At 42.6% G+C, this 27581-nt stretch overlaps 1 protein-coding gene across 1 annotated transcript in view; it reads left to right on the forward strand.

The window, feature by feature from the left end:
* The window catches only part of LOC111969188 (protein kinase C-binding protein NELL1-like), a 460771-nt gene that overhangs the window by 421607 nt on the left and 11583 nt on the right, over positions 1-27581 (forward strand). The window contains exon 15 of the mRNA XM_070445292.1: positions 25532-25627. Coding sequence (XP_070301393.1) covers positions 25532-25627 — 96 coding nt within the window. The remainder of the gene's footprint in view (positions 1-25531; positions 25628-27581) is intronic.

Here is a 27581-nt window from a genome sequence, read left to right on the forward strand (position 1 = left end):
ACCCAAAACACAGAAATAAAATATAATTCATGCCCTTACCTTTTGACGAGCTTCTGTTGTTGGCACCTGCCAATATGTCCCATAAACATCAAAATGGTCCTGGTTTGTTCGATTAATTTCCGTAGCATTATATCCAAAATGTCAATTTATTTGGCAGCGTGTGGACCCAAGAAACAACACGCGTTCCAACCATGTGAAACGTGACTACAAATATCTGCAAAAGCTTACCTGTAAACTTTGACCCAAATACATCAACTACTTTGAATAACACGTAGGATATTTGGTTGAAGCGTAAAATAACTCGAGAAAAAAGACGGGGGATGATGCTGTGGTTCAATTACAGGATTAAAACCAAACTTGAGCTAAGCCTTCTGGTCATGCGCCTCTAAAAACAGCGACACAACCAAGGTGACAAGTGACCCTGATTCAAAATGGCCGTACTTCTTCATTACACAAAGGAAAAACCCTCAAACAATTTCTAAAGACTGTTGACATCCAGTGGAAGCGGTAGGAACTGCAAGAAGGTCTTATCTGAGATGATGCATATCTTATCTTCTGGGGATGAGTAGCTGGCAGTTGAATTTGGGTATGCTTTTCATCCAAACGTGAAAATGCTGCCCCCTATCCTAGAGARGTTAACCCTATAGAAACTGCACTTCAGGTTACAAGAGAAATGGATCTCCATTGGTTCCAACTACAAGCAACATMATCATGTTTCGTTCCCTCCTTTTGCCTTCTTTGTTGACTTCGTAATCCAGCAAGCCAGAATCAGGAACGACCCSAGTTTCAGCCTTGTTGCCAATGTTGCTAAAGCAGACAAAGTTCCCTGGAAGCAAAGCAGTCAGAGAGAATACTCAGTTCACAAAACAGAGGTATCCCCCACTACCACTACCACCTCTGACTCAGACAAGCCTATCAAGTAAGCCGAGAATTCCGAATGGCAGTGCCTTATCCACAAGAAGCCTCACCCCTTACGGAAGTGCCGCGCCTTCTGTGAGAAACCACTGGACCAACACAAGGTTTTCCTGAAAGAGAATGGCCTATGCTTAGATGTTGTTCATCCTCTTTTCACATTGCCAAGAACTGCAAGTCAAGCATTAGCTGCGCAGAATGTGAGAGCGAGAGTCATAACGCCACCCTTCATCCAGGACCACCTCCCTGGGTCAAAATAACAGACCTCCTACAGAGCACAGTGGGGAGGAAGAGCTCACACCTCCTTCCGATGAAACYTCTCAGTGTACCCAAGTATGCAGTGGGAACCTTACCGACAGGTCTTGCTCTAAGATCTGCCTTGTCAAAATCTACYCAACAGGCTAAAGAGYTAGAGCAGTGAAATTCTATGCCATCCTTGACGAGCAAAGCAACAGATTGGTTCGTTCTGAGTTCTTCGATATCTTTAGGGTACAAGGCCCCAGCTCTCCCTACTCCCTTAAGACCTGCGCCGGAGTGATGGAGACAGTAGGAAGAAGAGCCAATGGCTACAAGGTAMAATCTATGGATGGGCAAGTCAGTCTTGCGCTGCCAACTCTCATCGATTGTAATGAGATCCCAAACAATCGATCCGAGATCCCAACTCCAGACGCAACGCTCCACCATGCTCACCTGAAACCCCTTGCTCACCTCATCCCAGAACTCGAACCCAAGGCTCACATCATGCTCCTTCTTGGAAGAGATATTATAAGTCCATAATGTGCGCAAGCAAGTTAATGGGCCCCATGACTCACCATACACCCAGAAGCTTGACCTCGGATGGGTCATAATAGGCAATGTCTGCCTGGGGAGCGTTCACAAGCCTCTCTCAGTGAGTACCTTTCACACAAACACTTTGGAGAAAGGACGACCTACTCTCTTCGAGCCATGTCCCAACCTCTTCTTGGTGTCGTTAGACACAGGGAAATGCCCAAGCTCGCGATCAGCCTGCATTATGCTGCTACAAAAGTCTTCCTTGCGACAAAGAGGAAGTTCACTTGGGCTGCAATGTGTTCCAGAAAACTAGATACGACAATACAGTGGCCTTCTCCATCGAAGACTGCTCTTTTCTGAAAATCATGAAGGAAGGGATCAGGAAGAACGACAGCAACAGCTGGGTGGCACCATTACCATTCAAGTCACCAAGATGTCATCTAGCCAACAATCGACATGTAGCGCTGAAACGCTTCTCCTCCCTCAGATGCAACTTCCTTAGGAAGCCCGAGATGAAAGAGCACTTTGTCTCTTTTATGGAGAAGATTTTGGASTATGGTCATGCTGAAGTGGCTCCGCCCCTGAAAGAAGAAGAATAACGGTGGTACCTACCTACATTGGTGTCTATCACCCAAAGAAGCCTGGTCCAATCCGTGTGGTTTTTGACTCTAGTGCCAAATACGATGGAGTATCCCTCAATGACGTGCTCATGACTGGGTCTGACCTCAACAACAAACTCCTTGGGGTGCTTACTCGRTTCCGTAGGGGATCTGTCGCTGTGACAGTGGATATCCAACAAATGGTCTACTGTTTTCTGGTGAAAGAAGAAGACCGTAACTTCCTGAGATTCCTGWGATTCCAGGACAACGACTTGTCCAAAGACATCGACTACCGCATGAAGGTCCATGTCTTCGGTAACAGTCCTTCTCCAGCAGTGGATATCTACGGCCTCAAAGAGTCATTTCAAAAAGGAGAACCAGACTATGATCCTGATGTCAGACAGTTTGTGGAACGTGACTTCTATGTCYACGATGGCTTAAAGTAATTTCCTACAGTCCAAGATGCGGTCACCCTGCTCAAGAGAACACGAGATTCTCYCCAACTCTAATCTGAGGTTACACAAGATTGCATCGAACAAGAAGGAGGTAATGGAAGCATTTCTATCTCAAGATCACACAAATGACTTCAAAGATCTCGACATAGGCTCAGACACTCTGCCTATGCAGCGCAGCTTGGGTCTTAACTGGGACCTCAGGACCGACACGTTCACCTTCGAGGTAGCCGAAGATGAGAAGCCCTTTCACACGCCGAGGAGTGCTGTCAACTGTGAACAGTCTGTAACGATCCCACTTGGATTTGTGCCCCTATACACCATTCAAGGCAAGTCTCATTGTTCAGGGAGCTCACCAATGGCCAACGGCGAATTGGACTCCCCCTGCCTCCAGGAATTGTAGGAAGCCAAAGGGTTGCATGGAGAGAGTTTTTTGAAAGAGCTATGGAAGCCTTCATATCCCTAGGTGCCTCACTAAGGTCTCACCCTCAGAAGTAGATAAGAGACGACGAGAACTAATGCATAATCAATCCACAAAGGCAATAGTCACTCAGTTGCCTACCTCAAAAGTGACAGATGTCAAGGATTGCCGTCACCATGGGCTTTGTTTTGGGTAAAGGCAAAACTGACGCCACTCCCAGACACATCGCTTTTGCTCTCAACAACACTACAGCAGAAAAAACAAGCAAACTGTCAGACAGCATGCACAGCAGATGGATTTTCTCAGTCAAAGGATATCATCATACGGACAGTCCAAGAGGAAACCTATCTAATATAGTTTGAGTGCATCAGGCAACCAGAAACAATTCCCAAAGAAAGCTCTCTGAGAGCCTTAGATCCATTCATTGATAAAGTGGCCTTCTGAGAGTGGGTCGCATCACAGAAGCAAAACTCAGACATAACGAGAATAACCCCCTGATCATCATGGGGAAGCATCACGTTGCAGCTTTACTGGTGAGGCATTACCATGAACGGACCCAACACCAAGGACGCCTTTTCACAGAGGGAGGCATTCGTACAGCCGGTCTTTGGATAGTTGGCGGTAAAAGGTGCTTGAACAGCATCATCCACCAGTGGAGAATTTGTGGTCCTTCTCAGGCACAGAAGATGGCCAGCCTTCCTGCTGATCGTCTCTCCACCGAACCTCCGTTCACCCATGTCGYTCTGGACGTATTTGGTCCATTGACCGTTGCCTCTCGCCGGACAAGAGGAGGCCTCGCCCACAGAAAGCGGTGGGTCGTCATATTCACCTGTATTAACATGAGAGCCGTTTCATATCGAAGTCCTTGAGTCACTGGATACATCAAGCTTTATCAACACCCTGAGGCGTTTCATCTCGATCCGAGGCCCAGCAAAGCATATTCGTTCTGATTGGGGCCTGCAAGGAACTTAAGATCCCCTCGAACATCAATGACGACTCCGTGGATACCMACCTGGCAGGACAGGGCTGCACCTGGATATTCAACCCACCTCATGCCTCTCACATGGGTGGTGCCTGGGAGAGGATGATTGGGGAGAATCCTGGATTCTATGTTCCTCCAACAGGGTCATTCAAGTTGCGAAAGTCAAGAAACACTCATTACTATGATGGCAGAAGTGGCTGCTTTCATCAATGCCAGACCTCTGGTTCCAGTCTCTACAGATCCAGATGACCCCCTCATACTTACACCTGCTACTCTCACACAAAAAGTGAGTACAGGAGGAGGCTGAGCACGCACCCTTGTGGAGCCCCAGTGTTGAGGATCAGCGGAGTGGAGGTGATGTTTCCTACCTTCACAACCTGGGGGCGGCCTGTCAGGAGGTCCAGGACRCAGTTGCACAGGGTGGGGTTCAGACCCAGGGCCTCAAGCTTAATGCTGAGTTTGTAGGTTACTATGGTGTTGAATGCTGAGCTATAGTCAATAAACAGAATTCTTACATAGGTATTCCTCTTGTCCAGATGGGATAGGGCAGTGTGCAGAGTGATGYCGATTGCATGGTCTGTGGATCTATTGGGGCYGTAAGCAAATTGAAGTSGGTCCAGGGTGGCAGGTAAGATAGAGGTGATATGATCCTTGACTAGTCTCTCYAAGCACTTCATGATGACAGAGGTGAGTGCTACGGGGCGATAGTCATTAAGTTCAGTTTTCTTTGTCTTCTTGGGTGCAAGAACAATGGTGGCCCTCTTGAAGCATGTGGGGACATTAGACTGGGATAGGGAGAGATTGAATATGCCCGTAAACACACCAGCCAGCTGGTCTGCGCATGAACACAAATTGCTCCTCCCCCTCATACCCACTGTCACTGAGGTGATTGCTGGTTCACATAAAGCTTGGCCTCCACCACAGGAGACAGTTTACTGTTATTGATCCTGAKAGGGTCAAGAGGACACCACATGCATGGAAATTAGAAGCTTAAACTGGTACTGTGTGGCTCAGTTGGTAGAGCATGATGCTTGCAATGTGAGYGTTGTGGGTTTGATTCCCACGGTGAAAAAGTAAAATACATTCATTCGTTCATTACTTTATGTCTCTGGAAAATATTTCCTCAAATGTAAATGTTAGACAGAGAGAAGGAGTTTATCACCCTTTCTTTATCTCCTTCCTCTTACTGTCTCTCCTTCCTCTTACTGTTTCCCGCCGTCTGTCTATCTCTCCCTTACTCTCTTCTTCCTTCTCTCCATCGTCATGTTATCCTCAGAGGAGCAGCAAGTGTACCATTGTTTAAAACCCCAGCACACAACAATAGARGGGCCACTGAAGTTCAATCAGAGCCCAGCTAAAGATTATAGTTCAGTATTGTTACCCGCTTCCCGCTTAATGAACAGATGCGCCTTGTAAATCCTTTTGTCAGCTGCAAAATGAGCTCCCTAATCTTGTTAATGGTCTTTTTTCTCTTTCTTTAGGACCGGTTTGTTGTACACAAAAGAGGTTTTTAAAAAGAAAGGATTTCAGCGGGGCCTAAACACTGGCTTAGAGAACAATGGGAGATGCCTGCTCTTTTCTCATCTATTTGTGCTAACAACGTGCAACTGTGTTAGAATAGTCTAACCGCACGCCGTAGTGGTGTGATACTGAGTGTAATGATGTTCGCTGCATTGGGGYAAATGGAGTGAGGGAGGAGGAGGAGGGAGGGAGGTGGAGTGTCGGAATAGGAGATGATGCTGTTCTCGTTTCCCTGCAAGTGCTAGATTCTGCTAATATATTATTTTTCAAAATTTGGCAGGAAAACACTAAGTTGTGCTGTTCAGATCCGCGCTGGAGGCCATATTGGTATTTTCTGAACATTTAAGGTCATAGGAGYAAAAAGCAGTATTAATTGGAAAATGTGAAATACAAAAAACAAACGTGTTTTTGTAGGTGGTACTAATTATCAAAGCAATTATTTTTAGCCTCATCCTGCTGTTGGATTTAGCTGCGGTGGAGCAGAGAAGAAAGTGTCTGCAGTCATCGTCTCAGATCCTATTCCTTACAGAATGGCAGTTGCTTCCCAAATGGGATCGTATTCCATCTATAGTGCACTACTTTGGACCAGGGCCCATCGGCCTTTGGTTAAAAATAGTGCACTAAGTAGGGAATACGGTGATATTTGGGACTCGGTCGGCATCAGAGGAGCTTTGTGTGTGCACGTGTGTGTGTGTGTGCACGTGTATGTCTGTGTGCATGTGTGTGATTGCCTGAATCTTGAGAGTAAGATGTTGGGGGGGTGCTATGGAATTGTTTTATACTGAACAAAAAATATAAACGCAACATGCAACAATTTTAAAGATTTGACTGAGTTATAGTTATTATTAGGAAATCAATCAATTGAAATCAATTCATTAGGCTCTAATCTATAGATTTCACGACTGGGCAGGGGCACACCCACTGGGGAGCCACACCCAGCCAATCAGAATTCCTTTTTTTTTTCACAAATAGCTTTATTACAGACAGCAATACTCCTCAGTTTCATCAGCCAGCTGTCCGGGTGGCTGGTCAAAGAATGGCGCCGTAGGGGATGGCTGCCGTTTTATGTGCTCCTAACCAACTGTGCTATTTTGTTCAGGTTTTTTTGCATTGCTTTTAACTTATTTTGTACATAATGTTGCTGCTACCATCTCTTATGACGGAAAATAACTTCTCACCTCGAACTAGACAAAGATTTTCTCTTTAACGAGTCCGATGCAGAAGATATACTGCTTTCTCGGGAACATGCGGGGTTTTCGGTACATCGGCAAGATAGAACAGCTGCCTCCGGTAAGACAAGGGGTGGCAGTCTGTGTCTATTTGTAAGTAACAGCTGGTGCACAAAATCTAATATTAAGTCTCAAGGTTGTGCTCTCCTGAGGTAGTATCTCATGATAAGCTGTAGATCACACTATTTACCAAGAGAGTTTTCATCTATATTTTTCGTAGCTGTCTATTTACCACCACAAACCGATGCTGGCACTATGCTGGCACACTCAACGAGCTGTATAGAGCCATAAGGAAACAGGAAAATGTTCATCGAGAGGAGGCGCTCCTATTGGCCTGGGACATTAATGCAGGGAAACTTAAATCCGTTTAACCTTCTACCAGCATGTTAAATGTGCAACCAAAGGGGAAAAAAACTCTATACCACATTTACTCCACACACAAAGATGCGTACAAAGCTCTCCCTCCCACTCCATTTGGAAAATCTGACCATAACTCTATCCTCCTGATTCCTGCTTACAAGCAAAAACTAAAGCAGGAAGTACCAGTGACTCGCTCCATAAGGAAGTGGTCAGACGACTCAGATGCTAATCTACAGGACTGTTTTGCCATCAGAGACTGGAATATGTTCTGGAATTCTTCCGATGGCATTGAGGAGTACACCACATCAGTCACTGGCTTCATCAATAAGTGCATCGATGTTGTCATCTCCACAGTGACTGTATGTACAGTACATGCGCCAACCTAAAGCCATGGATTATGGGCAACTTCTGCACTGAGCTAAAGGATAGAGATGCCGCTTTCAAGGAGTGGGACTCTAACCCGGACGTGGCATGGCTTGCAAACTATTACGGACAACAAATGGAAGCACAGCCGCGAGCTGCCCAGTTACACGAGCCTACCAGACAAGCTAAATAACTTCTATGRTATCTTCGAGGCAAGCAACACTGAAGCATGCATGAGAGCATCAMCTGTTCCGGACGACTGTGTGATCATGCTCTCCGTAGCCGATGTAAGACCTTTAAACAGGTCAACATTCACAAGGCCGCGCACTRCGAGCATGCGCTGACCAACTGGCAATGGGCAAAGGGATGTAAACTAATTTGTGCTCACAATTTTAGATAAATATGCTTTTTGTGCACATGGAACATTTCTGGGATCTTTTATTTCAGCTCATGAAATATGGGACCAACACTTTTTATGTTGCGTTTTATATTTTTGTTCAGTYTAAGAGGGMCATACTATGGATCATTTAACTATTTGAGTTTCATTTTAGGACTCTTTTAGGTATAKAAAATATATATTWAAAAAATGATTGTKTTTTTTGCTTTAGGTTCAGTGAGATACATCTGAGATTTCTGAGAATGTTTCTTCTGTACACAAACAGTTTAACAGTGCCTACAATGTAATGCGTAGCCTTTAGTTAACAAACATACCCTGGGTAAAATCTACACATTTTGATGTTACAGCAAAATACRCATTATAACCATTTTAATGGCATAGGAAAAGAGAATGAAAAAAAATGTCTGTGTGCTTCATGAATAGATCAACATGTCATGAGTCCTTCAGTTTGATACATAGTCRAGAAAACYTGTTTAAATGTCCTTTGCACTTCTAGTGGAATGGTCATGCTGTTTTAAAATGGTTCAAATATTGATGRGTTGATGAAGAATCAATAATCGAGSAGTAAGCTYCACATGCAAAGTAATTAATGAACAATTAACCACCTATGAATAGACAAAGAGTAATGAATCAACAATAACAATTTGAAAACAGTGATGGATCATTATGATACACAGGATCAGTCTTTAGAYTCCATGTTCAAACAAGCTGAARTATTTKATTGTTTTTGTAAAATGSCAAAAATGGGCATAGATGGTTAAACTGTGATCATACATGACTACCAATTGGTAGCTTAATCATTTCAGTAATGTACTCCACTTGTAACGCTGATTAAGTGTGGAAGGGAGTCCGTCTGCTTCATAAGAAGAACCACAGTGCCGTAGGATCAATCGACTTTTGGCCACCAGAGGGAGGACATGAGCTGTCCAAGTGGTAGATGGAAAAGMGGAAGMGGTCTGAATGTTTCCCGAATGCGCAATAAATTGATCTGAATTATTTGATTAAGAGGGGCACCATTACGGGTTGGATATAGATTRGTTCTTGAATTAGCTATAACTGTAGTTAACATGAACCGTTATATCATTAATCCTATTTCCACAATAGTTTTAATCAATTTACTATATTCTCATTCTGAACAGACGTCAAGCTRGGGTACCTCGAGAACCAAATTGCTCGCAAATGAACTCAATTCCACAAATAATACATTCAAGGTTTTATTTACTAGACTAAATACGTTGGAAATTAGGTACTTAACAGATACAATATAAAGGCAGAATATAATGGGATACAACACAGTGATTAAGTCTCCACAGGTTAATATGAATAGTATTAGAGGTTAAGGGTTACACAGGTTAATATGAACTCAGAAAAATACAATGATTAACACATGCACAGGACTTTGAGAATTATATTATCTTATTCATTGAAAGAGAAAATGTGAGAGGCTACACCGACACAGGCTTTCACAACCGCAAAATTACAGCAAGCTTCACCAACCAGGAGTAGACAATGAACTAGGCTATCTTTTAGCATCCAAATGTAGACAATGCCGGGACAGTATTGACCATGGATTCGTACATTAGACCTGCTGTCTTACAACTATGTWACACACACAACGGCACTTTCATAGGCTATGAATAATGTAACAGGGCAAATTCATTGTATGTCGTTGTTGCCTCTTAGTGGGATTCCGTTAGGATGGGGTAAGTGGTTGGAGGATAGTTGTCCCAGTCTCTCTCACCAGTGGAGCTGAGGCCAGCGGYCCGGAGAAGTTCACTGCCGAAGGAGAGATACAGTGGTTCCTCAATTAAAAGTTTTGAGCTTGTACCGCTACCGTTTGTGGTAGATGGTGGAAGATTGCACCACACTATGACAAGGGGGGAGTTAGAATGCCTATCTATGGGTAGTCTAAACTGTGGCACAAATTGACTATCTTTTCATAAATTAATGGAGGAGTGAATGTTTGAGTCCAAGAGTCTCTCTTCTCTGGCACTAGAGTCCTGCATCAGGCAAAAAAAAGAAATCGAGAGAGAACTTGGGTAAATACAACGGCGCAATTACACTTGACAAGTGGACTGGCGATTTTCGAAAAATAGGCACGGTGGGCTTTTGGTTTCTCTCCGTCTAAAAACAGGAAGAAATAATTCAAAATAACAAACTGGCTTTATTTACCACAGTGTGAAAGAGTGATAGCTCCTCTATATATAGTGAGTTGCTYAAACACGGAGTCCTTCTTTGCTGATGTGAAGAAGAAACTGAATGAAAGAGAGTCCAGCGAGGATAGGGAGGGGAAAAYGGTTGCCCATATTTTCAAGACCTGAGCTACTTCATTTATTTATGAAATTTACTAGTTTCTTTAGTTAATTTAATATATTTGTATAGGTTTAGCATATTATGTAGCTATTTGTCAGCATAAAGCTGAGGTGACTCACTCATTCATGGCTTTGGATCAAAATAAATAAGTACCAACATTCTTTCTGACAGGCTTTAATGTTTTGACCAACTTGTGACATTGTGGTTACATTGTGGTTACAATGAAGAACGTAAACAAAATACATCATTATAAATCCTATTTACAATGAACAATCAGATGTGTGTTGCAAGCTTGTAATTTCATCAATTAAAAAAATATATATTTTATGATTTTAGACAATAAAAAAACATACACATACAAACGACACCTGCCAGGACCCTCCTGCTCACACCCCCATCTCCAGCGCCTCCACGCGGCCTCAATCTGCACCATTTTGTTTCTCTCCGCCGCCCACYCGCACTTCCAACATTTGGATAATAAAGCATTTAAAGGCTGACATTGGTTGATTTTCAGTTTTTAAGTTGATGTTTTTGCATGATGATTGACGAGAAAAAAGTATCGTCCAACCCATAGGGTCTCTCACTGCACCTGTATATGCCATGTCTGTGTGAAGACATGCACAAATGAGTGAATGATTGATTGATATACTGTATATTGAAGTAGGCCTTTATGCCAATAAATAAGTTACCCTAAAGCAGCAAGAGTAAACAGGACTCTTAGGCCTACAGCTCCATGTCATTTCGATAACTTACCTTGTCAAAGATGCCCTCTGGTGGTCGAACTATCATTAATGGCAACAATGGCTGACAGTAAWATACTATGACGTCATTGCACTCCAATGTGCCATACCATTCCGTAGCACACCACAAKTTTTAAAGGAAGAACAACTGTACACCTGTTGTATTCGATGCATGTGACCAATACCATTTGATTTGAATCTCTCTCTCTCTCAGTCCTCAGTAAAGTAGGATAGGGTCACCGCATCCACCTAGGTCGGCCTTCCGCATCTGAGGTGGAAGGCGGCTGAGTTACAGCGGTGTTTGGTAGACCATGAGACATCCCGAAAAGCTGTCTTCTCACGAAAACATCTGTAGTGTCAAAATGGTTTGGTATGACCAATCTATGGAAAGAGAAGACTCTCACGAACACTATGGTGTACTCCGTTTGGGTCTACGACCGCCCCAAGCATCACGGCTGATCCTAACTGTTAGGCCAGTTTCTATCTTGCCCTGTTTATCAAAAGTGTTGGAAAAACTTTATAATCAAATGACTGGCTTTCTTGATATCTATCTATAGTATTCTCTCTGGTATGCAATCTGGTTTCCACTCAGGTTATGGATGTGTCACTGCAACATTAAAGGTCCTAAATTATGTCACCATTGCCCTTGATTCTAAGAAATTTTGATCTGCTATTTTTATTGAGCTTTTGATACGGTAGGTTTTTCCATTCTTGTGSGTCGGCTAAGGAGTATTGGTTTKTATAAGGGTCTTTGGCRTGGTTTGCTAACTACCTCTCTCAAAGAMTGCAGTGTACAAAGTCAGAACATCTGCTGTCTCAGCCACTGCCMGTCACCAAAGYGAGTACCCCAAMGCTCGATCTTAGGTCCCACGCTCTTCTCAATTTACATCAACAACATATCTCCGGCAGTAGGAAGCTCTCTCATCCATTTATATGCAGATGATAGTCTTATGCTCAGCTGGCCCCTRTCCGGATTTTGRGTTAAACGCTCTYCAACAAAGCTTTCTTAATGTCCAACAAGCTTTCTCTGTTCTTAACCTTGTTCTGAACACCTCCAAAACAAATGGTACTCTCCCCATTGGTGTGATTACTACCTCTGAGGGTTTAGAGCTTGAGGTAGTCACCTCAMACAAGTACTTGGGAYTATGGCAAGATGGTACACTGTCCTTCTCTCAGCACATATCCAAGCTGCAGGCTAAGGTTAAATCTAGACTTGGTTTCCTTTATCATAATCACTCCTCTTTCACCCCAGCTGCCTTAACGAACCCTGATTCAGATGACAATTCTACCCATGCTAGATTACGGAGACGTAATTTATAGATTGGCCGGTAAGGGTGCTCTCGAGCGGCTAGATGTTCTTTACCATCCGGCCATCAGATTTTCCACCAATGCTCCTTATAAGACACATCACTGCACTCTACACTCTTCTGGAAACTGGTAATCTCTGTATAGGCCTCACTCCCCTCCTATCTACTGCAGCCCTCATCCTGCASATACAACACCCATCCTGCCAGTCTTTCTGTTAAAGTTCCCCAAAGCACACCCATCCCTGGGTCGCTCCTCTTTTCAGTTCGCTGCAGCTAGCTACTGGAATGACTTTAAAAAGCACTCAAACTGGGCAGTTTTATCTCCATCTCTACCATCGTAGACACAATCACGGACAGTCTTACTGACACGTGTGGCTGCTTTGTGTGATGTATTGTTGTCTTTACCTTTTGCCCTTTGTGCTGTTGTCTGTGCCCAATCAATGTTTGTACCATGTCTGTGTTGTGACTATGTTGTGCTGCTGCCATGTTGTGTTGCTACTGTGTTGTCATGTTGTGTTGCTACCATTTTGTTGTCATGTGTTGCTGCCATGCTGTGTTGTCTCAGGTCTCTCTTTTTGTAATGTTAAGGTGTCTCTCTTGTAGTGATGTGTGTTTTGTCCTACATTTTTATATTTAATCCCCCGTCTCCACATAAGACCTTTTTGGCAAGAAATGTTGCTTTATTAATTTGAATAATATCATGGTGTTTCTATTCCAAGAAAAACTAAACCCTCCGGGTTTCCGTTAGGATGGTACGGAAAATATGGCGCATGACGGTCATGAGTAGGCTACAGTACTAAGAGCAGTACTAATTTTAATAATTCAAAATGAATTAATAATAATCATAATAATCGCTTTGTTTAAAAAAGAACGGTATTTTGGAGATGCTTTCATTGTCAAATAATCTAAAGTGAGCGAGAAAAAGGCCATTCTTGAACATGGGGTGAGACATTGTTACTAACTTATAAATAAAGCCAGTTTGTTATTTAGAATTATTTATTTCTGTTTTTAGATGGAGAGAAACCAAAAGACTACCGTCGCCTCATTGATCTCCCGGGCACGGCCGGCACTGGTATTGAACCAGCATCTGTAGCAACACAGTTTGCACTGTGATGCAGTGTCTTAGACCGCTGTGCCACTTGTACACTGTACAACATGACCGGTTGGGAGTAGGCTACAGTACTACAGTAAAAGCAAAAAAATAAGTGTATTTTTCCAGGTGTGCAGGACAGAGGAAAAGCAATTCTTACACTATTGTTCTAAATTCAATCACCTTCTTCATCCTCATCATTCAGTTTACTGAAATTCAATTTTGAAGTCGTGCACAATTATCAGTTTCTATTTGATTTATATCGCTCATTCATTGTCAGTTGGAGACACAGTAGCACCTTTGGACCCAAAAGCATAATCAGTGCTCTAACTCTCCCTTGTGCTGGTCTGGAGCAATGAAGTGGTGACGCAGGGTACCGTACTAAACCACAAATGACCTCTAAGTACCGCAGCATAATTGCAAAACTTCTAGTTGAGCAACCACTTTAGCTAACTGCAGATTCATACTACATAATTCCATGCATGGTGACTAGCTATGACAATCTGTTTGTATTGCTACTGTATGGGTTGGGGTTCTTCAGCTAGCGTGTTAGCTATATGTCTAAACAAAAGACCACTTCYCCAGATGATTACATGACCCATCAAGTTGGCCATAATCACCCCCAGAGACACCTGATTATCTATTGTATTTCATGAAGAAGTGAACAGGTCCAGACAATGGAGACCCCGATGGCTGGGGGGTGACAACTCCTTTTCATTTCTCTAGTGTTATTTTTTGTTGTTTGCTGGTGCACTTTTCTTCTGACCCTGAGCAGCCAGGTCCCATCAATTTTTTAACTCCTCNCTGAGCAGCCAGGTCCCATCAATTTTTTAACTCCTCTCAAATGTGGCTTGTTTAGTTTCTGCTGTGAAGGAATACCATAACAAGTCAAGTACTTGATTGATGAAGGCATYTCATCCAGTAAAGGCAGCTGCACGGTCATCAACTACGTGCACCATTTCATCACCATCTACGGAGTTTGGGAAACACGTGTGGATTTGAATTGTGATAACTGCAGTGGCCATGCACACGTTTGTGCTGTGGTATTGTCCCAGGTGGACCATGTATAAGCTCCACCACAGTCTGGACCTTGGTAGCATGCTATAGGTATGGGTGCGTTCGGAGGCGTGGCCAAGTCAAAGGTGCCATATTAATTTGTCTGCAAGCCTATTTTGAGAGAGAGCTGGTAGGGTGGGGAGAAATATGGCGGAAGTGGATGAACAGTTCGAATCAAGCAGCGTGTCAAGCAAATTTGGTGAAGACAAATGATCTGAATGAACAACATTAGTATCGAAAACTGGAACAAAAAGGAAATTGGACTGGATACGTGTATGAATGATAATGAATCACTTCTTGTTGAGATGTGTTTGTTGAGTATGGACGCATACGTGGAAGATCTCGTTGAGTTGTCGAAAATTGCCTGTCTGTCAGTGACCAGGAGGGGTCTTATTTTGATTGATTGGATTTCTGAAGAACAGAGGAAGATTGCAGTGAGTCTCGAAAGAATCCAGACAACAGAAGTTTTGTGTTTTGAACTTTGGAGTAGAGCACCACTCAAAGGAGTCATCTCAGGGGTGACGACGGATGTTCAGGTTAAATCCCTGAATAGAATTCCTGGTGGGATTGGTGCCCGGCGTCTGACCCGCTGGGTGAATGGAGAAAAATAAGAAAGTCTGCCAGTCCTGTTGTTTTTTGATAAAGAACAAATACCTATGCAGGTGAAGCTTGGTTATGCAAGATATGCTGTAAGAGCTTTCATCCCCAAACCATTGCAGTGTAAGAATTGTAAAGGATTTGGCCATGTTTCAAGTGTGTGCAGACAGAGTATATTGAAGAACNATGTTTCAAGTGTGTGCAGACAGAGTATATTGAAGAACAGTGTGRAGAAGGACGACGGTGTTYCAATTGTGGTGGGGATCATGATRCRSAGTTCCTGGAGTGSCCMGTAAGTGTGAAMGAGATTGAGGTGGCAAAASTTAGTGGTCAATCGAATCTCCTATGTGGAGGCMWTWWAAAAAYAAWWYWMWAAACAAGTGATGCTAGWGAAGATATGGTAGTGGACGCACCACAGCCTGAAGTAAATGTTTGCTGCCAGGCAAAATATACCCTGTGTGTTAAAAAGYTGGATTTTGTGGCATTCATTGCCACAGTTATAAACTGTACGYCACAAGTTTCAAAGAAACMGGACATTATTGTGGCTGCGGCAGAAAAGTTTTTGGGTACTGGCACCGGAAGACCCGCCTTCCCAGGTTCCCCTTGAGCCTATGTAGGGATCAGAACTGTTATATATTTTTAATAGAAAAGTTGTTTGATTTAGTTTAGTTTCTTTTTTTCTTTTTTTCTTTTTGGTTTATGCAAATTTGTTACAGAAAATGGCGACCGCAAAAGGATATATATATATATATAATTATCTGTGTTGTTGATATGATAATTGGGTGTTCAGGATTGCTTATCCATTGCTGCTTTTACAACTTGTGTTGATATCCATCGTGAGAGGGAGGATTCTCCCCTTGAGCAGGAAAAGGGTCTTCTTTTAGATTTCATGTCTGGTCCCTTTGTGACCAGACGAAGTCCAGTACGGGATCTAACAGCAACTTTTGATGCACCGTGTGTGGGAGATTCTCAGGATGAAGAAGAGAGTACTGATAAACCACCTCCMTGCCCATTCTGAGGCAGCCTCAGGTCCAGGCCCGAGGCAACCGATCCACAATGATGACAATGATGAATACAATCATTTGGCTTCACGCTTAAAGGCTGTGGAAAGATATTTTGGGGTGTTACATTTCAATGCTGTAAGGCAATAAGATGTTCTCTGGTATATTGACTGTAAATGCCAATGCTTSCAAAWTGCCTTTGATGGTGTTATGACAGAAATCAGGCAGTCAATGTTTGATTGTTTGGCATGGAGAGTCAACAATTGGATACACAAGTCAAGGACCTTACTAGGAAAGAGAGCACCTCCATGCGTGATGAAGCTCCGTCTGTCAATTTGTCTGTGTCTGGGACAAGTAAAAGATGCTGGGTCTGCAGCAAGAAGAGATGCTGGGTTTGTACAGAGAAGAGACACGGTGGAGTTGGGACAGGAAGGGAGCCTTCTGGGGCAACAGAATGCAACTGGAGGCCCACGCCGGGAAGAGAGTGGCGTTGCTGTTCACAGACACAAACTACCAGTGAAGATCCAGTTTCCCAGCTTTGGAGTGCAGTAGGATGATGAAGATCCTTTTGCCCTATCTGGATAAATGTGAAGAATTTCTTCATCCTTTAACACATGAAGAGGTGTCGGCAACTATGAATACTGTTCTACAGTGCAGAGCCAATGACTGGTGGTGAGTTGAAAGGTCAAAGCTTGATACAAAATCATATCAAAAGTGCAAGACATTGTTGGACACATGGTGTTCGTTCCTTCTGTTGCAGGAATCCCTTTATAAAGAAACCCCAATAGTCTCTGAACTCTGCTTCCGACCGCAAGGCACTACAGAGGGTAGTGCGTACGGCCCAGTACATCACTGGGGCTAAGCTGCCTGCCATCCAGGACCTCTACACCAGGTGGTGTCAGAGGAAGGCCCTAAAAAAATGTCGAAGACCCCAGCCAGCCCAGTCATAGACTGTTCTCTCTACTACCACATGGCAAGCGGTACCAGAGTGCCAAGTCTAGGACAAAACGGCTTCTCAACAGTTTTTACCCCAAGCCATAAGACTCCTGAACAGGTAATCGAATGGCTACCCGGACTATTTGCATTGTGCCCCCCCAACCCCTCTTTTACGCTGCTGCTACTCTCTGTTTATCATAAATGCATAGTCACTTTAACTATACATATATGTACGTACTACCTCAATTGGCCCGACCAACCAATGCTCCTGCACATTGGTTAACCGGGCTATCTGCATTGTGTCCCGCCACCCGCCACCCACCACCCTCCAACCCCTCTTTTACGCTACTGCTACTCTCTGTTCATCATATATGCATAGTCACTTTAACCATATCTACATGTACATACTACCTCAATCAGCCTGACTAACCGGTGTCTGTATATAGCATCGCTACTTGTATAGCCTCGCTGCTGTATATAGCCGGTCTATTTTACTGTTGTTTTTATTTCTTAACTTACCTATTGTTCACCAAATACCTTTTTTACACTATTGGTTAGAGCCTGTAAGTAAGCATTTCACTGCAAGGTCTACACCTGTTGTATTCGGCACACGTGACAAATAAACTTTGATTTGAACCCATGCTTTGAGCAAGCATTTGTCTTGGCAGATGGACAAAGCCATTCTGCCTGTGGACATACCAAGATGCTCTACACTTTCCGAGAGGACTTATGGTTGGTGGAAACCTTTTGTAATCCCCAAGTCACACCTGGCCTTCCCCATTGTGCTGGGTCTGGACTTCCTGTGCAAGACTGGCGCATTACTCAACTTCTGCACAGGCATGTATGGAGCATGACATGAAGGACGGCAGGAGTACCATCCTTTTCTCCAGGGCAAGGTCGGATGGGACGAGCCCAGCTGTGAAGGATCGTCAGTGGTAGGGCTATATCTTGCAGCACCCCACAGTGACCATCTGAGGGACAGCCACATCAAGGCTCTTGTGGAAAGGGTTGATGTGGACACATCCACTAAGGAAGCCTTACATAATATCCTGCACCAATGGTCAAAGGTCTGTACAGACTGACTGGGTGAACAGCCAATCAGAAAAAAGGCTTATTGAGTATCCCCAATGAAGAAGGTTGTGATTGAGGAGGAGGTGAAGGTAATGGTTAAAGACTGTGTTCAACCATCCACATCTCCCTGGGCTGCTCTGGTTGTCCTTGTTAAAACGTCTTGACGCTACGGATCCCGTTACCGGGATCATTTTCCTAAACAACCACTGAATTGCAGAGCGCCAAATTCAAAAATAATCCTAAAAATATTTATAATCATGGAATCACAAGTGAAATATACCAAAACACAGCTTAGCTTGTTGTTAATCKACRTATCGTGTCAGATTTTGAAAATATGCTMTACAGCGAAAGCAATCCAAGCGTTTGTGAGTGTATCAATCAATGCTAGAACAGTTAGCCTTAAATTAGCTTGGTCACGAAAGTCAGAAAAGCAATAAAAATTAATCGCTTACCTTTGATAATCTTCGGATGTTTGTACTCACGAGACTCCCAGTTACACAATAAATGTTATTTTTGTTCGATAAATATTATTTTATAACAAAAAAACGCCATTTGGGTTGCGCGTTATGGTCAGAAAACCACATGCTCGTTCCGGTCCTGAAAGACAAGAAAATTCCAAAAAGTATCAGATTCAAAAATAATCCAAAAAATATTTATAATCATGCAATCACAAGTGAAATATACCAAAACACAGCTTAGCTTGTTGTTAATCCACCTATCGTGTCAGATATTGAAAATATGCTTTACAGCAAAAGCAATCCAAGCGTTTGTGAGTGTATCAATCAATGCTAGAACAGTTAGCTTTAAATGAGCTTGGTCACGAAAGTCAGAAAAGCAATAAAATTAATCGCTTACCTTTGATAATCGTTGAATGTTTGTACTCACGAGACTCCCAGTTACACAATACATTTTCTTTTTGTTCGATAAATATTAGTTTTATAACAAAAAAAAACGCCATTTGCGTTGCGCGTTATGTTCAGAAAACCACAGCCCCGTTCCATTCCTGAAAGGCAGACAAATTCCAAAAAGTAACCGTAATGTTCGTAGAAATATGTCAAACGTTTTTTATAATCAATCCTCAGGTTGTTTTTAACATACATAATCGATAATATTTCAACCGGACGGTAACCTATTCAATAAAAGAGAGAAAGAAAATGTCGAGCTACCCCTCTCGCGCACAGGAACTAATCAAAGGACACCTGACTCGTTTTGAAAAATCTCGCAAATTTTTTAAAATAAAAGCCTGAAACTATGTCTAAAGCCTGGTCACAGCCTGAGGAAGCCATTGGAAAAGGAATCTGGTTGATACCCCTTTAAATGGAAGAAAGACGGGCAAGGAAACACAGATAAAAAAATAAAAATAAATCACTTCCGGGTTAGATTTCCTCAGGTGTTCGCCTGCAGAATCAGTTTTGTTATACTCACAGACAATATTTTGACAGTTTTGGAAACTTTGGAGTGTTTTCTATCCTAATCTGTAAATTATATGCATATTCTACAATCTGGACCTGAGAAATAGTCCGTTTACCTTGGGAATGTTATTTTAAAAAAATATTTAAAAAATCTGACCCCTAGCGTCAAGAGGTTTAAGAAGAAGGATGGCAACATCCAATTCTGTGTCGACTACCGAGGTCTGAATTCAAAAACACACCTCGATGCCACTCTGACATCAATGCAAATGTAATCTCAAAACAAATCAAAATAAAATAAAATAATATTTGTCACATGCGCCGAATACAAGTGTAGACCATTCCGTGAAATGCTTACTTACAAGCCCTTAACCAACAATGCAGTTCAAGAAAGAGTTAAGAAAATGTTTACTAAATAAACTAAAGTTTTAAAAAATCATAAAAAGTAACACACAAAAATAAAAAACAAGTATTCAGACCCCTTGACATTTTCCACATTTTGTTACGTTACAGCCTTATTCTAAAATGGATTAAATATTAACAATTCCTCATCAATCTATACACAATATCCCATAATGACAAAGCGAAAACAGGTTTTTAGAAATGTTTGCAAATGTGATACAAATAAAAAAGATACCTTATTTAAATAGGTATTCAGACCCTTTGCTACATGACTCAATTGAGCTCAGGTGCATCCTGTTTCCATTGATCATCCTTCAGATGTTCCTACAACTTGATTGGAGTCCAGCTGTTGTAAATTCAATTGATTGAACATGATTTGGAAAGGCACACACCTGTCTATACAAGGTCCAACAGTTAACAGTGCATGTCAGAGCTAAAAACCAAGCCATGAGGTCAAAGGAATTGAGCTCCGAGACATAACTGGTGAAGGGTGGCAAAAAATATTCTCCATTGAAGGTCCCCAAGAACACAGTGTTCTCCATCATTCTTAATTGGAAGAAGTTTGGAACCACCAAGACTCTTTCTAGAGCTGGCCGCCCGGCCAAACTGAGCAATTGGGGGAGAAGGGCCTTGGTCAGGGAGGTGAACAAGATCTGTCCTGTTGGAAGGTCAACTTTCTCCCCAGTCTGAGGTACTGAGCGCTATGGGCTTTTATGTGTAGATTGACGAGATAACTTTTTAATTTTTTTTTAATCAATTTCATAATAAGGCTGTCATAACAAAGTGGAAAAAAGTCAAGGGGTCTGAATACTTTTCCGAATGCACTGTATATGTAAAGACTAGATTAAATCAAGAATAGTCTATCACATGTGAATTAAATATTATCACTTGTGAATGATGCCCAGCAAAAGGCACGAAACAATGCCTATTATTATTTTTTATTAAGCACATGAATCTGCTTTACAAACGGTCATACATAAGCAGCACATGTGTTTCAAGTTTGCGGAAGATAATTTTCACAAAAATGCACCTTTTATTAACGCTATGAATTTACTAACGGACAATCTAACAGCACAGTTTCAGTCACCAATGCTCTGGATAACATAACAGCCTAACCAGCTCTCCTTGGGCGACTAATGTTCAGTGAGCTCATTTATGTCTGGAAGTAGCTAGCAAGTTAGCTTGGGTGCTTGACTGCGGTTGTTAGAACAGAATGCTCAGATAAACCCTTAAAGAGATGGGCGGGACTAAAGCTTAAGAGGGTGTGAACAATGCTGAATGGGTGTAGACAAAGAAGAGCTCTCCTGTAGTAGTACCAAAACATTCAAAGGCCATTTTCTCAAAAGTGAGTTGACAAGTTTATCAACTTTGAAAGCAAAGTTACTTTCCCATTGTTCCTGAACTGTAGTGTATGATATACTGTTTTGTAGCTCTAAGTGTCTACTTTTATCCAATGCAAAAAACACAATTTCAAATTTTGCTACATACGACCGATTTGACCCGGTCGTCTCATATACTGCCGTCAGTTTAAGCTAGAGATAAGTCACACTTCTGCGTCTAAAGTGAAAGGTGACAGAGTTAGATCACACCATGTGACAACCCGAAAATCGGTCTTCTCACAAAATTGTCTTTAGCGTCCAAACAGTTTGSCATATTGTGTCCTCTCTGTGGAAAGATGAGACTCTCACGAACACATACATGTCAGTTGTTTTGCTCTAGGACGCCGACAGGCCTCACAAGACTCATCTGAAGGTCCCCCGTAGCATTTGAAAAAATTGTATGGAAGTAAAAAAAAGAAAAATGGGTGAAATACTTAAATGTTTCCTGATCTTTCTTTTGTCTCTCAGATACAGGACAGACACTTCAGAACAAACTTCRTTTTGTTTTTTGGAGGGTGGGGGAATCTGTTGTTCCATGTAGTGAGTCTGTTGTTCTATACGTTTGTATGGGCTAATAGCAGTAAGGCCAAATATAGTTTTTACATACAGTATTTTCTTTTGATACTTCAAGGGGTCTTAAAATTCTAAATCAAATACACTACATGACCAAAAGTATGTGGGACACCTGCTCGTCGAAAATCTCATTCCAAAATCATGGGCATTAACATGGAGTTAGTTTCCCCGTTGCTGCCATAACAGCCTCCACTCTTCTGGGAGGGCTTTACACTAGATGTTGGAACATTGCTGCAAGGACTTGCTTCCATTTAGCCACAAGAGCATTGGTGAGGTCGGGCACTTATGCTGGGAAAATAGGCCCACAGTCGGCGTTCCAATTCATCCCAAAGGTATTCGATGGGGTTGAGGTCAGGGCTCTGTGCAGGCCAGTGAAGTTCTTCCACCCTGATCTCAACAAATCTTTTCTGTATGGACCTCGCTTTGTGCACGGGGGCATTATCATGCTGAAACAATAAAGGGCCTTCCCCAAAGTGTTGCCACAAAATTTGAAGCACAGAATCGTCTAAAATGTCTTTGTATGCTTCACTGTAACTATCGGGTGATTGTGGAGGCCAGGTCATCTGATGCAGCACTCCATCACRCTCCTGCTTGGTCAAATAGTCCTTACACAGCCTGGAGGTGTGTTTTGGGTCATTGTCCTGTTGAAAAACAAATGATAGCCCCACTAAGCGTAAACCAGATAGCATGGCGCATTACTGCAGAAATGCTGTGGTAGCCATGCTGGTTAAGTGTGCCTTGAATTCTAAATAAATCATAGACAGTGTCACCAGCAAAGCACCATCATACCACCTCCTCCATGCTTCACAGGGGGAACCATACATGCGGAGATAATCCATTCACCTACTCTGCATCTCATAAAGACATGGCGGTTGGAACCAAAAAATCTAAAGTTTGGACTCATTGAACCAAAGGACAGATTTCCACCAGTCTAATGTCCATTGCGGGTGTTTCTCGGCCCAAGCAAGTCCCTTCTTCTTATTGGTGTCCTTTCTTAGTGGTTCCTTTGCAGCAATTCGACCATGAAGGCCTGATTCACGCAGTCTCCTCTGAACAGTTGATGTTGAGATGTGTCTGTGAAAGTGAAGCATTTATTTGGGATTCAATCTGAGGTGCAGTTAACTCTAATGAACTTATRCTCTGCAGCAGTGGTAACTCTTGGTCTTCCTTTCCTGTGGCGGTCCTCATAAGAGCTAGTTTCGCCATAGCGCTTGATGTTTTTTTGCGACTGCACTTGAAGAAACTTTCAACGTTCTTGAAATATTCCGTATTGACTGACCTTCATGTCTTAATGTAATGATGGACTGTCGTTTCTCTTTGCTTATATGAGCTGTTGCCATAACATGGACTTGGTCTTTTACCAAATGGGGCTATCTTCTGTATACCACCCCTACCTTGTCACAACACAACTGATTGGCTCAAACGCATTAAGAAATTCCACAACATAACTTTTAACAAGGCACACCTGTTAATTGAAATGCATTCCAGGTGACTGGTAGAGAGAATGCCAAGAGTCTGCAAAGCTGTCATCAAGGCAAAGAGTGGCAACTTTGAAGAAGAAAATATATTTTGATTTGTTTAACACTTTTTTGCTTACTACATGATTCCATATGTGTTATTTCATAGTTTTGTAGTTATTKTACAATGCAGAAAATAGTACAAATAAAGAAAAACCCTTGAATGAGTAGGTGTGTCCATACTTTTGACTGGTACTGTAGGTATTCAGACTATGTAGGTCTCCTCCTGACAACACCACTACTGAGGTGTCACCCGCCAAAGCATGTAGGCTAAGAGTAAGGAGCTTAACGTCCATTATCTAAATGACCGCTGACGCGCCTCCATTAGTACTGATGACTGTATTCATGATAATGTATCCAGGAACACTCTATAACATGTGACCGTGCTCTCCCTGCTCTCCTKCGACATATTTTATTTGAACAGAGCGAATCGGTCGCGCTTGGCTTTGCTCTCTCCGTTCGTCCCCCTAATGAGATTTGTGCTCCCAATTAGAGAAGGATCGTTATGATGAGGGCTGACGATCTCTTAGTACAGCACATTAAAGGGATGTGCGACAGTCACCCCAGCACTAATTAAGTCAATTCAATTTCCTAGCGTGGAATCGGCGGAACCTGGAATCACAGGAATTTCCTTTAGGACACACGTCTTCGATGTTTCCGCATCCCAAATGGATCCTTGGATTCTCAACAAGCATGAACGGGCCAGTTAATAAGGAGCCGAGATGATTCSTATACCACCCGGTGCTGGAAGGCAATCTAGGACTCCAATCGAAAGTCAAATAGCAAATTTGTGGTTATAAGAACGTCTCCAAAAGTAGAGAATCAGCAACATTCTCAGTTAGGCAGTGGGATGGTTGAGCTGAAGGTCACTGGGGCTGCTGTGGAGGAGAGAATCTCTCCCTTACACACACCCCCTTTATGCTGATTGCAGTAAAATGATAAGTAGAGAAGAAGATACATTTGTATTGACTCGGTCTAATTCTAATTCTTTAATTGTGAGGTGTATTAGTACAATCAGGCTCGAAATGAGGTGCCTGAAATAACGTCTTTATAAGGGGATCCAGTCAAATGAACAGCACTGATGGGTTTTGGCATGGTGCTGCTTGGTTATTTATTGCACTTATGTATCAGTTTGTATATTTAGCATGCTTTTATACCGAGACCGGTGAGATCTTTGTGTGAGCAAATGGATGTTTATTGGACTCGTAAACCAAAGCGAGTTGACCTATGTGTTTGTGTAGTGTGTGTTGGCCTCCGACTCTCTTTCTCACACACACACAGTAAAACATACACACAGTAAAACACACACACACCACTATAAATAGAGGTTTTTGCCAATTTAGACTCATCCTTAAAATCCTGTCATTAACTAAACTTGCTGAAAGAAATGGAGACCTGCACACTGTCAAACTTTTCTACCAAGGCGAACCATACGAAAATGAGAGCGAGCGATCACGTCTTGTACATTCACAGCACAAGTCGCAGTTAGTTTCACATTGTGCTTTGCAATCCGTCAACTGGGGGGTTGTGAAGATCACATCCCACACACACATGATGCACATGCGCACACACAGACACATTTTCTCTCACACACATACATGACAACACACACACACACACACACACAAAGAAAGTGGGACCCACAAAGCCCCATCTCACCCCCTACTGAGAATGCATAGAACCTAAAACTATTCCTCCCCATGTAGAGTAATGGTGACCTTGGAAAATGCTGGAGGGCATTATTTTTAGAATGTGTTTACACCTGTGTGTGCGTGCGGCAGTTCTGCTTAGCAAAAGTGGCCCAATAGGCGGCTCAGATTCCATGCCCAGGGCCAAGCCGGCGAGCCYGGCTTCTTACCCGTTTCAAGTTTGAGAATAGGGTTTTGTGTGGTGGAGATAATGCACAGTGAGGGACTGGTTATTTGAGCCACAAAAACCAACGCTGTTAAATAGAACAGAACAAAATGGTGTTCACAGTAGGATTGTGTTTGTGATATTGATGTATGAGAATTAAACTCTTGCACTGGCTGTTTCTCCCTGTTTTTCTCCCTTTTCTCTCACTTTCTCTCACTGGTTCTCTCTATTTCTCTTTCTGTCTCTTTCTCTACTTCCTCTGTCTCTCTCTCTTTCCAGCATTCTGTGAGGAGGGGTGTAGGAGCGGAGGTACCTGTGTGTCGCCCAACACCTGCATCTGCCCCTCAGGCTTTACGGGACGTCACTGTGAGACAGGTATGACTGTAGTAACACACTGTTAAAAAATATATGTTGATTGAATGTACAATTGTATGGCAACCTGATACAAAAGGATTGTAAGTCTGCTCAACAAAATGGCATTGAAGTTGACTCAACGTACAACTGTAAGTGTAAAGCAACCAGCTGCAATAGGTTTGTGAGTTTGCTCAACATTTGGGCATATACTGTAGCTGAACCTACATACAGTTGAAGTTTACATACACCTTAGCCAAATACATTTTGGTTTTTCACAATTCCTGACATTTAATCCTTGTAAAAGTTCCCTGTCTTAGGTCAGTTAGGATCACCACTTTATTTTAATAATGTGAAATGTCAGAATAATAGAAGAGATAATGATTTATTTCATATTTTATTTCTTTCATCACATTCCCAGTGGGTCAGGAGTTTACATACACTCAATTAGTATTGGGTAGCATTGCCATTAAATTGTTTAACTTGGGTCAAACATTTCGGGTAGCCGTCCACAAGCTTCCCACAATAAGTTGGGTGAATTTTAACCCATTCCTCCTGACAGAGCTGGTGTAACTGAGTCAGGTTTGTAGGTCTCCTTGCTCGCACAAGCTTTTTTAGTTCTGCCCACAAATGTTCTATAAGATTGAGGTCAGGGCTTTGTGATGGCCACTCCAATACCTTGAATTTGTTGTCCTTAAGCTATTTTGCCACAACTTTGGAAGTATGCTTGGGGTCATTGTCCATTTGGAAGACCCATTTGCGACCAAGCTTTAACTTCCTGATTGATGTCTTGAGAGGTTGCTTTAATTATCCACATAATTTTCCTTCTCATGATGCTATCTATTTTTTGAAGTGCACCAGTCCCTACTGCAGCAAAGCACCCCSACAACATGATGCTGCCACCCCCGTGAAGCACGGGGGTGGCAGCATGGTTTTCAATGTAAATATGCATGGTTTTCAATGTAAATATGTTATCTTTAAACTCTGTATGACAATGCATTACACACACTGAGTGTACAAAACACCTTCCTAATACTGAGTTGAACCCCATTTTGCCATCAGAACAGCTTCAATTTGGACACTACAAGGTGTCGAAAGCGTTCCACAGGGATGCTGGCCCATGTTGACTCCAATGCTTTCGGCAGTTGACTGGTTGTCCTTTGAATGGAGCATTCTTGATACACATGGGAGACTGTTGAGCATAAAAAAACAGCAGRGGTGCTGTTCTTGARGTACTCAAACTAGTGRGCCTGGCTCCTACTACCATACCCCTTTCAAAGGCACTMAAATCTTTTGTCTTGCCTGTTCACSCTTTGAATGACACACATWACAATCCATGTCTCAATTYTCTAAAGGCTTAAAAATGCTTCTTTAACCTGTCTCKTCCCATTCATCTACACTGATTGAAGAGGATTTAACAGGTGATATCAATAAGGGAGCATAGCTTTTACKTGGATTCACTTGGTCAGTCTGTCATGGAAATGTGTTGCCGACGTAACCGTCCGAGGGGGCTACAACAGACTTCTTCCGTCTGGTTAGACTGTAAACTCTCCTTCCAGACTCACATTAAGCATCTCCCATCCAAAATGACATCTAGAATTGGCTTCCTATTTTGCAACAAATCATCCTTCACTCATGCTGCCAAACATACCCTCGTAAGACTGACTATCCTACCGATCCTTGACTTCGGCGATGTCATTTATAAAGTAGCCTTCAACACTCTACTCAGCAAATTAGATGCAGTCTATCACAGTGCCATCCGTTTTGTCACCAAGCCCCATATACTACCCACCACTGCGACCTGTATGTTCTCGTTGGCTGGCCCTCGCTTCACATTTGTCACCAAATCCACTGGCTCCAGGTCAACTATAAGTCTTTGCTAGGTAAAGCCCTGCCTTATCTCAGCTCACTGGTCACCATAGCAGTACCCACCTGTAGCACGCGCTCCAGCAGGTATATTTCACTGGTCATCCCCAAA

This window comes from Salvelinus sp. IW2-2015, linkage group LG10 (genome assembly GCF_002910315.2).
Source record: "Salvelinus sp. IW2-2015 linkage group LG10, ASM291031v2, whole genome shotgun sequence".
Classification (NCBI taxonomy): Eukaryota; Metazoa; Chordata; class Actinopteri; order Salmoniformes; family Salmonidae; genus Salvelinus; species Salvelinus sp. IW2-2015.